Source organism: Arvicanthis niloticus, chromosome 14 (genome assembly GCF_011762505.2).
Source record: "Arvicanthis niloticus isolate mArvNil1 chromosome 14, mArvNil1.pat.X, whole genome shotgun sequence".
Lineage (NCBI taxonomy): Eukaryota > Metazoa > Chordata > Mammalia > Rodentia > Muridae > Arvicanthis > Arvicanthis niloticus.
In genome coordinates this window covers 30,158,991-30,176,020 of record NC_047671.1, presented here as the reverse complement: position 1 = coordinate 30,176,020, position 17,030 = coordinate 30,158,991, and the positions used below count along the sequence as shown (strand labels likewise).

At 38.2% G+C, this 17,030-nt stretch overlaps 1 protein-coding gene across 1 annotated transcript in view; it reads left to right on the top strand.

Annotated features, from left to right (window-relative positions):
• Slc27a6 (solute carrier family 27 member 6) overlaps positions 1–17,030 on the top strand; it is a 69,644-nt gene that overhangs the window by 37,099 nt on the left and 15,515 nt on the right. The window contains exon 5 of the mRNA XM_034517653.2: positions 15,736–15,930. Coding sequence (XP_034373544.1) covers positions 15,736–15,930 — 195 coding nt within the window. The remainder of the gene's footprint in view (positions 1–15,735; positions 15,931–17,030) is intronic.

Below are 17,030 nucleotides of genomic sequence, written 5' to 3'. Positions count from 1 at the left end.
CCAAACTATGTATCTGTTGTTTCACAAAATTAGTCAGCCTATTTAAGGCCCAGGGACCAAAAGAAATAAGCAAAAATAACCCAATTAATGGTCCCAAGATGGAAGGAAGTGGGGTTGACAACCATAGAGAAGTCGAAAACCAATTCTTGTACCAGTTCTCATCTTTCTCTTTCTCTTTCTGTCTTTTCTCAAGGCCTTCTCTGACCTTTTTCATGCTCTCTTTAACCATCCCTGTCTTATCTATGTAAAAACAACATTCTTAAGGGCTGTACACAGTCTTTTCTATTGTAAAAGAGTAATCAAGTCCAATAAAGTCCTTTGCAATTTTTGGAGATCACTTCAGACAGCGAAACAAGGGATTTCTTCAGATTCATGGTGTCAACATCTAGCTGTTTGAGTCCCTGTCAATGACCCATAGAAGGTCTGAGTAGTCCGGAGGCCAGCACCAGGATTAGAACTTCTAACAGCAGATACCATAGGTGACTCATTTTTACCTGAGATACTGCCCGGGTTAGAGCTCCTGGGAGCCCTGCTTCCTCTGGGTTTTGTGTGATTGAGTGCCGAGCTGCCACCCTGGATCTGCTCTGTGCTCGGGCCCCGACTGGAAAGAACCCTCAGATATAATTTTTAAAGCTTTCTTTTTTTCTTTCCTTCCTTTCACATATGTACATATGTGTGAGAGTGATTATGTGCAGATGTGTATGGCCCAATAGGATTCACTTTCAGGCCTGCTATAGGGATTTGTGATGTTACATTTTCATCATTGTAAGTAAACCATTTTCACTTATACACACACACAGTTCTGTGTTAGTGATTCGAATGATGTAAACAAAATTGTAAATAATGACTGCTGTATCTTTCAATAATTAACTCAAGGATGTGTGAAATAATAATTTTATATCACTCAGAAATGTAATTTTGCCATGTTTTACATCCAGAAGTGCATATGCTTGGATTTTCAATTATTCACTGAGACTAATTTAAAGGAGTTTTGTATATCTGTCTAGCAAGTCAGCTGAAAGATCGCTGAACTGGTGAATGTGTGTTTGCCAGTCTTTCCAGTTGCAGTGTATAGATTTAAGATTAGACTAATAGAATCTAAAACTGACCATACATGATGGGACTCAGTCCATGAAATAAAAGAAGCTGAACTTTTGTTACAAGATTAACACTAAATGGATGTAATAGTTCAATATGAAGAGGCAAAAAAAAAAAAAAGTTCTAGTCATCACTATTATTACTACTTATGTGACAGCAGCATGTTAATATTAAATGAAGGGGTATTAACAAGGGTAAAAAAGATTATATTTAGATACAAAATGGATGATGACTACAATATTAAGAAGAAAATAAAGCTGAGAAGAGTCTTTGTAGCTATTAAAACAGTGTATCTGTTGAGTATGTCATTAAGCAGAAAGAATTCAATTTGCATAAACACAAAGTCAACTAACCCTGCAAGATACTATGTCTTCTTATGGAATGATGTTTAAGTGAAAATCCTTAGCTTTAATTTGTTAAAGTGGTAGTCAGTTCACCTTCCATGGTAGACAGTAATTTGGTAACAGAACAATACAATATTTACCACTGATCTCCTCCAGGAATTTATCTTCATGAACTATAGATTCATTGAAAAGATATTACATGTCATTACTATTATTTTCATTGTCATTGTGGTTTACTTTTTACACAGAGACTCACATTGTAATCCACGTTGGCCTTGGACTCACTATTAAGTAATTGCTTCAGGGTCTTACCAACCCTCCTGTCCCCGATACACCCTCTATGATGGATTCATTTTTGGGATGGCAGGTGTGAAGATCAGTTTAGTATTAATAATGGTCAAGATTTGAAAATAATGTAGTAATCAGGAAATAAATGATAAGGAAATAAATCATGGCATAATTATCCAGTAATTGTATAATCATGGGAAATCCTGTGCTTGAAGGATGACAGCTGTCGTAATTGGGGTTAATGAGTAACATGATAGCATCTGGAATCACCTGGGACAGTCCTACCTGTGAGGGATTGTCAGAACATGGTCCAGAGATAGAGTCATGTGAGGAGAATTCTGTTTCTTTCTTTATATTCTCTAAGGACAATCATCTGTTCTCTTTCTTTTTTTCTTTCTGCTTGCTTTCTTTTTATTTTAATGGGTATGGATAGCTTTCTTGCATGTATAACTGTGTGTCACATGCCTGGTGCCCACAGAGGCTAGAAAAAGGGTGTCAGGTCTCCTAAAGCTATGTCACAGACAGTTATCATCTACCACGTGGGTGCTGGGTATCATACCTGGGTCCTCTGCAAGAGCAACTAATAATGCTCTTAATTGCTGAATCGTCTCCCCAGGTCCTGATTTTTCTTTTAAAGAAGACACAATAGAATAAAGAAGGCTCGAGCATCAGAGGAACAAAATTGATATTTTGGACCAAGAGGTTCTGCCGTCCTTTTGATTCATTTGGCTTTCTATATGAGCTGAACATTAAGATGATTGTCTCTTAATTATATATATATATAGCCTATATATATATAATATATATATATTGGCTATATATATATATATATATATATATATATATATATATATATATAACCACAGCCCATAAAAGTTCAAGTCTGTGGAATCTGATTTACAGACTCCTTTTTGTATTGGCTTCAATACCATGCCAACACATTTCACAATGATTCTTGATGAAACTCATTTCTAACTTGAAAAGCATCCAAGAATTATGCCGTATAAAAGATTTTTGTCTGCTCAAGCAAAACAAATCATAAGGCTTGCGATGTAACCGTCCTATTCAGAAAAATAGTAGTGCAAAGTCCAAGAATTAGTTCCACTCCAGATAAGCATTATCTGCAGGCTCCCAGGAGGCAGGACCAGGATAGCTGCTCTGGGCTGTGTGAGAAGGAGCTGCTCTCGTCCAGTGAGCTTCTTTCTCCATCTGCAGAAGTCACCCGAAGCGCCTTTGAGCAATGAATCAACTACCCAGTGAACATACTTCAAAATGAGTGTGTGATGTTTCATCTTATTATATTTATTCCTATTGTTTTTAAAATTAAAGTTGTCTTTTTGCACAGTTAAAAGATTGAAAGAGGAACTGGAGAAGTGGCTCTGTCCCTAAGAGTGGTGCACAGGACCAGAGTTCATTACCCAGCACCTGGGTCAGGAGGCTCAAACCACTGTTACCCCAGCTCCAAGGGATATACTCACAGGCATACAACTATTTTTAAAAAGAGTTGAGAGAGGCTTGAAGAAGTGGCTCTGTGGGTAACATTGCTAGTAGTGGAAACAAAAGTGCCTGAGATCAAATTCCTAACACTCTCCTACAAAGCTCAGTAAGGCCTCACTTGCCAGGGTAACCACAGCATTTGGGACAAAGACGGGCAGATGCTGGGACTTCACTAGTCAGCTAGCCTAGCCAAATGTTGAGCTTCAGGTTCTGGGAGAAACCCTGTGTCAAAAAATGAAGTGGAAAATGATGGAGAAAGAGGCTCAACATCATCTTCTGGTCTCCACAGTACATGGGCTCACCCACCTAGAAGTGTGTGCATCTAGCATGCACGCATACACCCCACACGCCACTGAAAAAAACACACAAGTAATTTTTAAATGAAGGAGTACTCTGAAGATATGAACCATTCTACCTTTTAATCCTTGATCTATAAAGTGATTTTAATATATTCAAGAAAGGTTTTTTTTAAATTTTTTTCTTCGTGTGTCTAAATAAAATATGCATGCTATTATTTTGTGATTTTCTTTCAGTTTTAACTGTCATCTACTTGGGTTTCTGTTTACATATCCATGTGCATTCATTTGCTGTGACTACGAAAAGAAAGGAAGAAAAGCAATTTGAGGAGGAAAAGATTCGTTTCAGACTACAGTTATCTGTCTATCATGAAGGGAAGTCAGGGCAGGGACTCAAGGCAGGAACTGAAGCAGAGACTATGGAGCATGGACCAATGCTGCTTGCTGGCTTGCTCTCCATGACATGCTCAGTTTGCTTTCTTATATGACTGAGGACCATCTTCCCTGGAGTGATACCATCCATGGTGGGCTGAACCCTCCACATCAGTCGTCAAACAAGAAAATGCCCCACAGACTTGTCTACGGGCCAGTTTTGTTGGGCATTTTCTCAGGTGAAGTTTCCTATCCTCAGATGACTCCTGCTTGTGTCAAATTGACAGAAAAGTAACAATCTTAGTATAACACCAGTACATTTAGAGTAGTCTTAAAATACTAGTGTTTAAAATTGTTTAAAATATACTAATTTTTATAGCTGAGACACATAATTTAAACTTGTCTCAACAATTTGTTCCTCTTATAATAGCTATAATTTTATTTTTAACTTAGCATTATTAAAATGGCCACTAATTCTTCTTCTACTCTGCACTGTACTTGGAGTTTCTCAATAGCATGCCTTGACACTTTATCTTGATGAAATTTACTTATTTATTTAAGACATTCCCCATGGAGATATTTTTTTTTAGACATTGTCTTCACAAACATGAATATAATTCTGATTTCTGGCAGCAAAAACTAGTTTGTCCTGTTCTTACAAGCTGAAGGTGAACGGAGGCAATGTCTGCATTCTGTTGGCTCCCTCCCGGTCTCAGCACTATGATATGAGATGCAGTTTTGGTTTCAATCACAGCAGTAGTTCATTTGGTCTCGTTGCTTTAAAGTTGTAGGATACAGAAATAAAGCATTTCAGAGATGCTCTTGTCCTACCTCTGCAACATTGTGAATATGTGTTCAGTAGGAACATTGGCAAAAGAGACCTTATTGATATAGGATATAGTTATGACTCTGAAATCTGAAGATTATCCTATAGATGCAACTCAGTGACAGAGGCTTAGAAAGTAGAGACTTCTGTCTGGCTGCAAGCAAGAAAGGCTCAGCATGGGGACATTCGATATTTTGCAAGTATGATTTGGGGAGCAATGTGTAATTTCTGAACCCTATATGTAGAGACCTATGTTACAAGACTAAAGAGAGGCTCCTGTGACCTGAGACAGCCCTTCGCTCCAATCCACAGCACAGAAAGGGGAGCCATGGTACTTCGACCTCAACAAAATAGATTGCTGAGAACCTGAACAGACTTGGGAGTGAGTTCCTCTAACAGCTCCAGATAAAGGGTCCAGCAGTCAACACCTTCATTTCAACCAATGTCAGCCATGGCCTCCATGAATTAAGAGATACTTCATATGGAAGGTTTTAATTGGCTACATCTGAGATATCTATGGCAGTGATAGAAAGCTAATGAGAGGTCATTATGTTAGCATAGGAGAATACTGTGAAGAAATGTGATTTACTGTTGTTGGGTTTGGGTTGCTTACATTTACAAGACTTGATTTGATTCACGATGCCCTGCAGATTGGCATATTTATGCCAATCTTTTAGCAAATTATGTATATAGTTCTGATTTTGTATGATAAGGAGTGGGGTTGATAGGCTTTGCTGAATATGTGTATCTAACATTAACACATATCACTAAATGTTTGGTCACAGTTCTGGTACTAATAATCTGTGACTTTCTACACAATCTGTAGTGAATCCTACTTATCCTGAATCCCTGCCAATGTTAAGTGGAAATTTTGGAGTGCTAAAAAAAATTAGGTCGATATTTTTCAATATTTCTTATCAACGATGCCATTTTGATTTTTGTGTCTCTGGTGACTAATGATGTTCTCACATACTTATTAGGTGCTTGGTTGGAGTTATGGTTCCCATTTAACATTTTCACAAATACCTAAGCAAGAATAAGCATGGGGAAATTTCATAAAACTGCAAAAGGAGCACTGAGCTCAAATCAATATACACAGCTTATATACCCCAGCACACAGCACGTCATGAACTTCAATTTATGTCGTATGTCTACAGCAAGTCTCCATCCTTACAGGGTCCACGTGGACCATGCAGAGGGGAGCCCAGACAGATGCTGTCTATATCTGTGGCATGAGTCTGTGACAGTTCTTTAGAATGAGACCCTCAGAGTAGAGAGTTCTGGGTCACTTTGAAAGGCAACTAGTAGATCAGTTCTTTCTTACATCTCAAATTTTCTCCTAGAAGGTAGATGAGGCTTTCCTGGTATGGGATGTAAATTAATTTTCTCTGGGACCTAAAAGGTTCTATAGTTTTAGTCTGATTTCTATATAGATACATTTGAAAGAGTAGTCTGACATATTATTGTTATTCTATTAATAATCACATATTATTATAACTCCATGACATTCATACTTATAAGCATAAAGCATGTATGCCTACATCATAATCTATTTATAAGACTCTTCATAGAAATACTATGTCACTTAACTAATATGTGCCATGTTATGTGTAATGTCTTTGAATGAACAAGGCAGATAGATAGATAGATAGATAGATAGATAGATAGATAGATAGATGGATAGATATGTAAACATAAACACACATCTGTCTGTTCATGAATATATTTATTGGTATCATGAGAAAGAGAGGTTTTAAAATATTTTTCTTTACTTCTTAGTTAAAAAATGCTTCTAATTTCCATGATACTTTTTCTTCTCATGGGTGTTTAAAATTGTGTTATTATTTGTAAATTTTCTATATTTGTATAATTGGTGTCACACAGTGTTTTGAGTTAGGACTTGCTACAGGCTAGATATGTAATTGGTGCATTTTTATATATGTTTTATGGACACAGGAAGAGAGTGGATATTGATTGTTCAGTAATATTTCTCAATGTTGTATACACATAGATTCGATCAAACTGACTCATTTTCTCCATGCTTCTTTCTTCCAATGATTCTTTTTTTCTTTTTCTTTTTTCTTTTTTGGATATTTTCCTTATTTACATTTCAGATTTCCCCTCTCTAGGTCTCCCCTTCTGAAACCCCCTATTCCATTACTCTTGCCCTGCCTCTGTGAGGGTGCTCCTTCTGACTCATTCCCATCTTCCCACCCTGCCATTCACCTACACTGGGGCATCGAACACCCTCAGGCCCACAGCCTCTCCTCTCACTGATGGCCAACAAGTCCATTTTCTGACACATATGTGGCCAGAGCCGTGGGTCTCTTCATGTGTACTCTTTGGTTGGTGGTCCAGTCCCTGGAGCTCCTGAGAATCTGGCCGGTTGACACTGTTGCTCTCTCCATGGGGCTGCAAACCCCCTCGGCTCCTTCAGTCCCTTCTCCAACTCCTCCATTGGAGACCCCACACTCAGTCCAATGGTTGATTGCGAGCATCCACCTCTGCATTTGTCGGACTCTGGTAGAGCTTCTCAAGAGATAGCTATATCAGGCTCTCATCAGTAAGCACTTCCCAACATCCACAATAGCTTCCCTGTATACGGGATGGATCCGTAGGTAGGGAAGTCTCTGGATGTCCTTTCTTTCAGTCTCTGCTCCACACTTTGTCTCCATATTTCCTCCTGTGAGTATTTTGTTCCCCCTTCTAAGAAGCACTGAAGCACCCAAACTTTGGTCTTCCCTCTTCCTGGGCTTCATATGGTCTGTGAATTGAATCTAGGGTATTCCAAACTTTTGGGCTAATATCTACTTATCAGTGAGTGCATACTGTGTGTGTAATTTGTGACTGAGTTACCTCACTCAGGATGATATTTTCAAGTTCCATCCATTTGCCTGCAAATTTCCTGAAGTCATTGTTTTTTAATAGCTGAGTAGTATTCCATTGTGTAAATGTACCACATTTTCTGTATCCATTCCTCTGTTGAGGGTCATCTGGGTTGTTTCCAGCTTCTGCCTATTATAAATATGGTTATTATAGTGGAGCATGTGGCCTTATTACATGTTGGAGCATCTGAGTATATGCCCAGGAGTGGTATAGCTGGGTCCTCAGGTAATACTATGTCCAATTTTCTGAGGAATCACCGGACTGATTTCCAGAGTAGTTGTACCAGATTGCAATCCCGCCAGTAATAGAGGAGTGCTCCTCTTTCTCCACATCCTTGCCAGCATCTGGTATGACATTTTGATCTTAACCATTCTGACTGGTGTGAGGTGGAATCTCAAGGTAGTTTTGATTTGCATTTCCCTTATGACTAAGGATGTTGAACATTTCTTTAGGTGTTTCTCAGCCATTCGAGTTTCCTCAGTTGAGAATTCTGTTTAGCTCTGTTTCCCATTGTTAATAGACTTATTTGGTTCTCTGAAGTCTAACTTCTTGAGTTCTTTGTATATATTGGATATTAGCACTCTATCAAATATAGGATTGGTAAAGATCTTTTCCCAACCTGTTAGTTGTGTTTTGTCCTATTGACAGTGTCCTTTGCCTTATAGAAGCTTTGCAATTTAATGAGGTCCCATTTGTCAATTCTTGATCTTAGAGCATAAGCCATTGGTGTTCTGTTCAGGAATGTTCCCCCTGTGCTTATATGTTCGAGACATTTCCCCACTTTCTCTTCTATGTGATTCAGTGTATCTGGTTTTATGTGGAGGTCCTTGATCCACTTGGACTTGAGCTTTGTACAGTGATAAGTATGGATCAATTTGCATTCTTCTACATGTTGAACCTCAGTAGAACCAGAACCATTTGTTGAAAATGCTGTCTTTTTTCCACTCTATGGTTTTAGCTCCTTTGTCAAAGATCAAATGACCATAGGTGTGTGGGTTCTTTTCTGGGTCTTCAATTCTATTCCACTGATCTACCTGCCTGTCTCTGTACAAATACCTTGCACTTTTTATCACTATTGCTCTGTAATACTGCTTGAGGTCAGGGATGATGATTCCTCCAGTTCTTTTATTGTTGAGAATAGTTTTTGCTACCCTGAGTTTTTTTGTTATTCCAAATGAATTTGAGGATTGCCTTTTCTAACTCTATGAAGAATTGAGTTGAAATTTTGATGGGGATTGCATTGAATCTGTAGATTGCTCTTGGCAAGATGGCCACTTTTACTATATTAATCCTGCCAATCCATGAGCATGGGAGATTTTTTCATCTTCTGAGGTCTTCTTAGATTTTTTTTCAGAGACTTGAAGTTCTTACATACAGATCTTTCACTTGTTTGGTTAGATTCACACCAATGTATTTTATATTATTGGTGATTGTTGTGAAGGGTAGTGTTTCCCTAATTTCTTTCTCAACCTCTTTATCCTTTGAATATAGGAAGGCTACTGATTTGTTTGAGTAATTAGATCTGGTCACTTTGCTGAAGTTGTTTATCAGCTGTAGTTCTCTGGTAGAATTTTAGGGGTCACCTAAGTATACTATCATGTTGTCTGCAAATAGTGATATTTTGACTTCTTCCTTTCCAATTTGTATTCCTTTGACCTCCTTTTGTTGTCTAATTGCTCTAGCTAGAACTTCAAGTACTATATTGAATAGATAGGGAAAGAGTGGGCAGCCTTGTCTAGTCCCTGATTTTAATGAGATTGCTTCAAGTTTCTCTCCATTTAGTTTGATGTTGGCTCCTGGTTTGCTCTATATTGCTTTTACTATGTCTAGGTATGGGCCTTGAATTCCTGATCTTTCCAAGACTTTTACCATGAAGGGGTGGTGAATTTTGTCAAATGCTTTTTCAGCATCTAATGAAATGATCATGTGATTTTTTTTTCTTTGAGTTCGTTTATGTAGTGGATTACATTAATGAATTTCCATATATTGAACCATCCCTGTATCCCTGGGATGAAGCCTACTTGATCGTGGTGAATGATTGTTTTGATGTGTTCTTGGATTTGGTTTGCAAGAATTTTATTGAGCATTTTTGCGTTAATATTCATAGGGGAAATTGGTCTAAAATTCTTTTTCTTTGTTGGGTCATTGTGTGGTTTAGGTATAAGTGTAATTGTGGCTTCATAGAACGAATTGGGTAGTGTTCCTTCTGATTCTATTTTGTGGAATACTTTGAAGAGTATTGGTATTGGGTCTTCTTTGAAGGTCTGATAGAATTCTGCACTAAACCCCATCTGGTCCTGGGCATTTTTTTGGTTGGGAGACCTTTAATGACTGCTTCTATTTCTTCAGGGGTTATGAGTCTCTTTAGGTAGTTTATCTGATCCTGATTTAACTTTGGTATTTGGTATCTGTCTAGAAAATTGTCCATTTCATCCAGATTTCCAATTTTGTTGAGTATAGACTTTTGTAGTAGGATCTGATAATATATTTTTTTAAATTTCCCTTGGTTTCCGGTGTTATGTCTCCCTTTTCATTTCTGATTTTATTAATTTGGATAGTGTCTCTGAGCCCTCTGGTTATTCTGGCTAAGGGTTTATCTATCTTGTTGATTTTCTCAAAGAACCAGCTCCTAGTTTTGTTGATTCTTTGTATAGTTCTTTTTGTTTCTACTTGATTGATTGCAGCCCTGAGTTTGATTATTTCCTGCCTTCTTCTCCTCTTGGGTGTGTTTGCTTCTTTTTTGTTCTAGAGCTTTCAGATGTGCTGTTAATCTTCTAGTGTACACTCTCCCAATTTTCTTTTTGGAGGCACTAAGAACTATAAGTTTTCTGCTTAGCAATGCTTTCATTGTGTCCCATAAGTTTTGGTATGATGTGCTTTCATTTTTATTAAATTCTAAAAAAAATCTTTAATTTCTTTCTTTATTTCTTCTTTGATAAAGTTATTATTGAGTAGGGCGTTGTTTAGCATCCATGTGTGTGTGGGCTTTCTGTTGTTTTTGTTATTATTGAAGACCAGCCTTCATCTGTGGTGATCTAATAGGATGCATGGGATTATTTCAGTCTTCTTGTATCTCTTGAGGCCTGTTTTGTAACTGATTTTATAGTCAATTTTGGAGAACGTACCATGAGGTGCTAAGAAGAAGGTATATTCTTTTGTTATAGGATGAAATGTTCTATAGATATCTGTTATATTCATTTGGTCCATAACTTCTATTAGTTTCAATGTGTCTCTATTTAGTTTGTGTTTCCATGATCTGTCCATTGATGAGAGTGGGGTGTTGAAATCTTCCACTATTATTGTGTGAGGTGCAATGTGTGCTTTGAGCTTCAGTAAAGTTTCTTTTATGAATGTGGGTGCCCTTGCATTTAGAGCATAGATTTTCAGAATTGAGAGTTCTTGGTAGATTTTTCCTTTGATGAATATGAGGTATCCTTCCTTATCCTTTTTTAAAACTTTTGGTTGAAAGTTAATTTTATTCGATATTAGAATGGCTACTCCAGCTTGTTTCTTGGGACCACTTGCTTGGAAAATTGTTTTCCAGCCCTTCACTTTGAGGTAGTGTCTGTCTTTGACATGGAGGTGCATTTCCTGTATGCAGCACCATGATGCTGGGTCCTGTTTAAGTATCCTATCTGTTAGTCTATTTTTTTTTAAACTGGGTAATTGAGTCCATTGACGTTAAGAGATATTAAGGAATAGTGATTGTTGCCTCCTGTTATTTTTTATGCTAATCTTATGTTCATGTGGCTATCTTCCTTTGGGTTTGTTGAAAGAAGATTACTTTCTTGCTTTTTCTAGGGTGTAGTTTCCCTCCTTGTATTGGCGCTTTCCATCTATTATCCTTTGTAGGGCTGGATTTGCTTAAAGATATTTTGTAAATTTGATTTTGTCATGGAATATCTTGGTTTCTCCATCTATGATAATGGTGAGTTTTGCTGGGTATAGTAGCCTGCACTGGCATTTGTATTCTCTTAGGGTCTGTTTGACATCTGCTCAGGATCTTCTTGCTTTCATAGTCTCTGGTGAGAAGTCTGGATTAATTCTGATGGGACTGCCTTTATATGATACTTGTTCTTTTTCCCTTACTGCTTTTAATATTCCTTCTTTGTTTTGTACATTTGATGTCTTGACTATTATGTGAGAGGAGGAATTTCTTTTCTGGTTCAATCTATTTGGAGTTGTGTAGGCTTCTTGTATGTTTATGGACATCTCTTTCAGTTAGAGAAGTTTACGTCTATAATTTTGTTGAAGATATTTACTGGCCCTTTAAGTTGGGAATCTTTGCTCTCACCTATACCTATTATCCCTAAGTTTGGTCTTCTCATTGTGTCCTGGATTTCCTGAATGCTTTGGGTTAGGAGTTTTTTGCTTTTTGCATTTCTTTGACTGTTGTGCCAATGTTTTCTATGGTATCTTCTGCACCTGAGATTCTCTCTTGTATCTCTTGTATTCTTTTGGTGATGCTTGTGTCTGTGACTTCTGATCTGTTTCCTAGAATTTGTATTTCCAGGGTTGTCTCCCTTTGTGATTTTTTTTATTGTTTATATTTCCATTTTTAGATCCTGTATGGTTTTGTTCAATTCCTTCACCTGTTTGGTTGTGTTTTCCTATAATTCTTTAAGGGATTTTCGTGTTTTTTCTTTAAGAGCTTGTACCTGGTTAGCTGTGTTCTCCTGTATTTATTTAAGGGAGTTATTTTTGTCCTTCTTAAAGTCCTCTATCATCATCATGAGATGTGATTTTAAACCAGAGTCTTGCTTTCCTGGTGTGTTCATCAGAACTAGGTTCTGATGATGTCAAGTAGCTTTGGATTCTGTTGCTTATGTTCTTGCCTTTCATCATCTGGTTATCTCTGGTGTTAGCTGGTCTTGCTGTCTCTGACTACAGCTTGTCCCTCCTGCAAGCTTGTATGTCAGTACTCCTGGGAGACTAGTTCTATCTGGGATGAAATTGGGGATGGAGCACTGTGGCACAGGGTCAGCTCTCTGGTACAGACAGAAACTGGAAGGATCCTGTTCCTAACTGTTACTTGGTTCCTGTGTCCTGATGGCTCTGTGTGGGTCCCTCTTGGGTCAAGAATTTGAGCAGAAATGGTGTTCTCACTTGTGCTCACAGGCTTATCTGCACTCCTGGGAGACCAGCTGTCTTCTGGATGTATTTGGGTATGGAGTGCTGTGGCACAGTATCAGCTCCAAGTGCAGATGGAAACTGGAAGCTTCCAATGATTCTTTTCCCACTTATTCAAACAGCACCAGAGGGAAGCTAGCAATGGAGACTACCCATTGCTTCTCTGTATCTGCAAATATATTTTTATATATTTTTACTATGTTACTCAACAAAAAGGAATTTAATGTTGTTATCCTTCTGGTGAATTACTAAATGCTCCTCTTCCTGTGCCAAAACATTTCTGTAGTTAAAGCCAACCCCACAGGATATTCTTTGCTTGTGCCAGCCTCTTCTTAAGTGAGAGCTGCATGGCATTCTTTGCCTGCCTGATTACTCCCGAGTTATGTATCTGCTGATATTGCAGTTTGTCACCTGCTGGTTGTGATAAAATACTCTGACCAAAGCAGGTTAAAGGGGAAGACTTTATTTTAGCCCAGTTCAAGGTCAGCTTATCACAGTAGAGGAATCAGGCAGCAGGACTATGCCCATCCTCAAAAGTGAATCAATACATCTCCTTTGCAGGCAGGCTAAGAAGCCTGTGTCACAGACAAATCTAGATTCTAACAAGCTGACAGCAGTAAGATTGTGTCTGGTGCTTAAAACCTGTTTCTTATACACAGTATATAATTTGGCTTCATATATTTATGCATTAAGAAACTTTTTCTGTGTAGAATTTATATTTTATGTTTAATATCTTTCCTGACATATTTGAGCTTAAATCTTTTATGATGCTGGTAGTGTTTTTGTTTGTTTGTTTGTTTGTTTGTTTGTTTCATCTGTGGTTTGCCCCATTACTCATTTTTTTTATCTTTACATGAAATTTTATTTTTATCATATGTTCATTGACTGTCTCTTTAGACATACATTCTTTCTTTTTGCTTTCTTTAAATGATTTCCTCTGGGCTATCGAAAGTTGGCTCAATTGGTAAAGGTGCCATCTGTCAAGACTGAGGACCTGACTTTAATATCTGAGAGAGCTGATGCCAGTAAGTTGTCCTCCGATCTACACATGCCAGCTGTGGCATGCGCGTGCACACACAAGTGCCACACACAGTCACTTTAGAAACTTTAAAGGCTTTTCCTTGAGTCCCTTGAGTTCTCTAATTATTTTAAATAGTACAGCATCAACCCTTAATTTATAACATGCTGTCATAAGATAGTGTTTTCCCACTTGGCCAAAAATGCAGTGATTTTATAAAACTTTAATTCAGTCATAGACCTTGAATGTTTACGTCCTAGCTATTGTATCTGTCTATGCACATTAAAAAAAAAAAAAAAAAAAAAAAAAAAACCCTATAAGCATTATCAACATTGAAGAGCAAATGTTTATTCACACGTACATGTGCATACTCTGCTTTCTAGACCTCTTCTTTCAGCTGTGTGTTTGCTTGTTGCTCAATCCATGATACTATATTTTTGATGTTGAGAACATCCTTTGTGTTCTGTCTACCACCACTGTACTAAATACACGTTTAGTTTTACAAATCTCTGTAGACATTTTTGAAAATGTATGTGAATTGTTAGTATTCTCTATGTGTGTAGCGTTTTCAGAACCTCTGGCACTGAAGTTACAGATGGTTGTGAGCTGGATGAGGTGCTGGGAACTGAGCTCAGAGCCCCAACAAATGAACTCAGGTCCCCTGCAAGAGCACACGTGCTTAACTGCCGAGCCGTCTCTCTGACTCTGGCTCATGTTCAGTTTTTAACTTTATGAAGGAATGATTTGTTTTTAAGGTTTTCAACAATGCTTTCATAGGGTATAAAATAGCCAGCCATAGCCTCCTTGCCTCTTAGAGAATAATTTTCCTCTCTCTCTCTTTCCCTAGTTTTCCACATCTCCTTTTCCCTCTTTTTTCTTGCCATTTACTTTACCAGAAAATGTTCAAGCACCATACTGGTATTTATTTTTTTTTTTGATAATTTCAACCTTAAGTACATAGCCTGATAGTCTCCCAGCCCTTTTAGAAATTGTTTAGGTAAATTTATTCTTTTTTTAGTTTCTTACTGTACTGCAAGAAAATATATTTTTCTCTGGACAGTTTTTATATAACCCACACATGTTAGACTTCCCTTCACACATTCCAACTTTTAAAACTCTGTGCTTTAATAGTAGTTCAGAATGGTATTAAAATCTAATTACAGATGCCTGGAATTTGGCACCTAAAGGTTCAGCATAAGGTTTCACTTTAAACCATTTTGGTGGTGCTTAGAGAAACAGACTCTGATCAACTGATCATATTAAATTGTCAGTGTCAAGACCATTGATTTCTCTACTTTATCATTACTATTGCTTATTTAGTATTGCTTTTACATATTACCCCCAGGTAGTTCTGAGCATATTATCAATTTGCCATGATTACATTGATCATACAGTCTTACTTAAATGTGCATTATTCATGTTAATTGACCTTATGTTTCTTGAACATAGAAAAAGTATATTTCTTCCTTAATTTGAATACAAATAAAAGTTGAAGTCGTGCATTCTAAATATGACTTATGTTGAGCTGTCTCATTTTCAGTCAAATTGTCTCTAATGACTTAATTTTTATTGTTATTTCCTCTGCTGGGAATGGGAGGTTACTTGCTGGCTGCCAAATTATCCAGGTAATAATGAAAATAAATATTTCATAATCCTGTAAAATTTTTGTTCATCCTGAAATAAACTTTCTCCCTTCCTAGAATGTCTACCCCTATCAAAGAAGCATTTGCTATTTGTAATTTGGAAAGAACGTTTTCCTCCAAGATACAGAGAAAAACCAGATATACCCCTCCTACCCAGCATCAGCTGCTGGACAGAATTCTCCAACAGAACTCTGCGGCTTCCTTGTGCTTGCCTCTCTCCTCTGCTACTGCACACGCCCCATTTGCTTTTAGGAAAGTTCAGTTGCCATATAAATAACATCAAAAGAGAGATTGGGGAACTAGAATGCCTTACAAGTGAAATCCTTTCTCCTAACAGAGAGAAGGGGAAAAGGACCACCGGGTGCGTTTGGCAGTTGGAAACGGTATGAGCAGTGATGTGTGGAGACAATTTTTAGACAGATTTGGAAATATTAAAATGTGTGAATTTTACGGAGCTACCGAAGGAAACATATGCTTCATGAACCATACTGGGAAGATTGGATCTGTTGGGAGAGCCAACTTCTTCTACAATGTAAGTATAGCACTTTCTCTATAGATAGGATGTTGAGGTCTACACTCTCGTCTAGAGTGTATACTTCTACATTGTGAAAAGTCTTATTATGTTTTTAAAGCTGAGAACATTTGCAAAGGCAATGGTGGCTGTGGGTGATCTGTGATGCTGTGGGTTCTGCAAACCCCAGCCCTCTGCCGTGTGCTCCTTCTGCAGGAGGAGATGACTGCAGGATGGGATAACTGACTGCAGTGTGGGGATGACTGCAGCATGGGGATGACTAACTGCAGTGTGGGGATGATGGCAGTGTGGGGATGACTGCAGCATGGAGACAACAGCAGCATGGGGATGACTGCAGTGTAGAGATGACTGCAGTGTGGAGATGACTACAGCATGGGGATGACTGACTGAAGCCAGGGGATAACTGCAGGGTGGGGATGACTGACTGAAGCCTGGGGATGACTGCAGGGTGGGGATGACTGACTGAAGCCTGGGGATGACTGCAGGGTGGGGATGACTGCAGGGTGGGGATGACTGACTGAAGCCTGGGGATGACTGCAGGGTGGGGATGACTGCAGAGTGAGGATGACTGACTTAAGCCAGGGGTTGACTGCAGTGTGGGGATGACTGCAGCATGGGGATGACTGAAGCATGAGGATGACTGACTGAAGCTTGGGGATGACTGACTGAAGCATGGGGATGACTGACTGAAGCGTGGGGATGACTTTGTTTTACTTTTGTTCAGTTTTCAAGTTTAATGTTTAATGGTAAATCATAAATCCTGAATGAGTCTCTCCATTTCTCTTGAGTATTTCCCCTCCACTGCTCTTTATCTTTTTTAAATCATTTATACCACATAAGTTATATCTCTCCTAGTAAATAGCTGTAATAGTATTTTAAGAATGATAGAACCAAAGCAAGCTCTGGAGAGCTGGACCAGTGGGTAGGATGCACTACAGCTGGTCCAGAGAACCCTAGCACTATGTCCTGCAATCTGTTAACTCCAGTTCTGTGGGATCTAATGCCCTCTGCTGGCTCCTTAGTTACCTGCACACCCAGGACATTCATTCACAAACCCATGTGCACACAAATAAAGATAATACACATAAATAAAGATAATT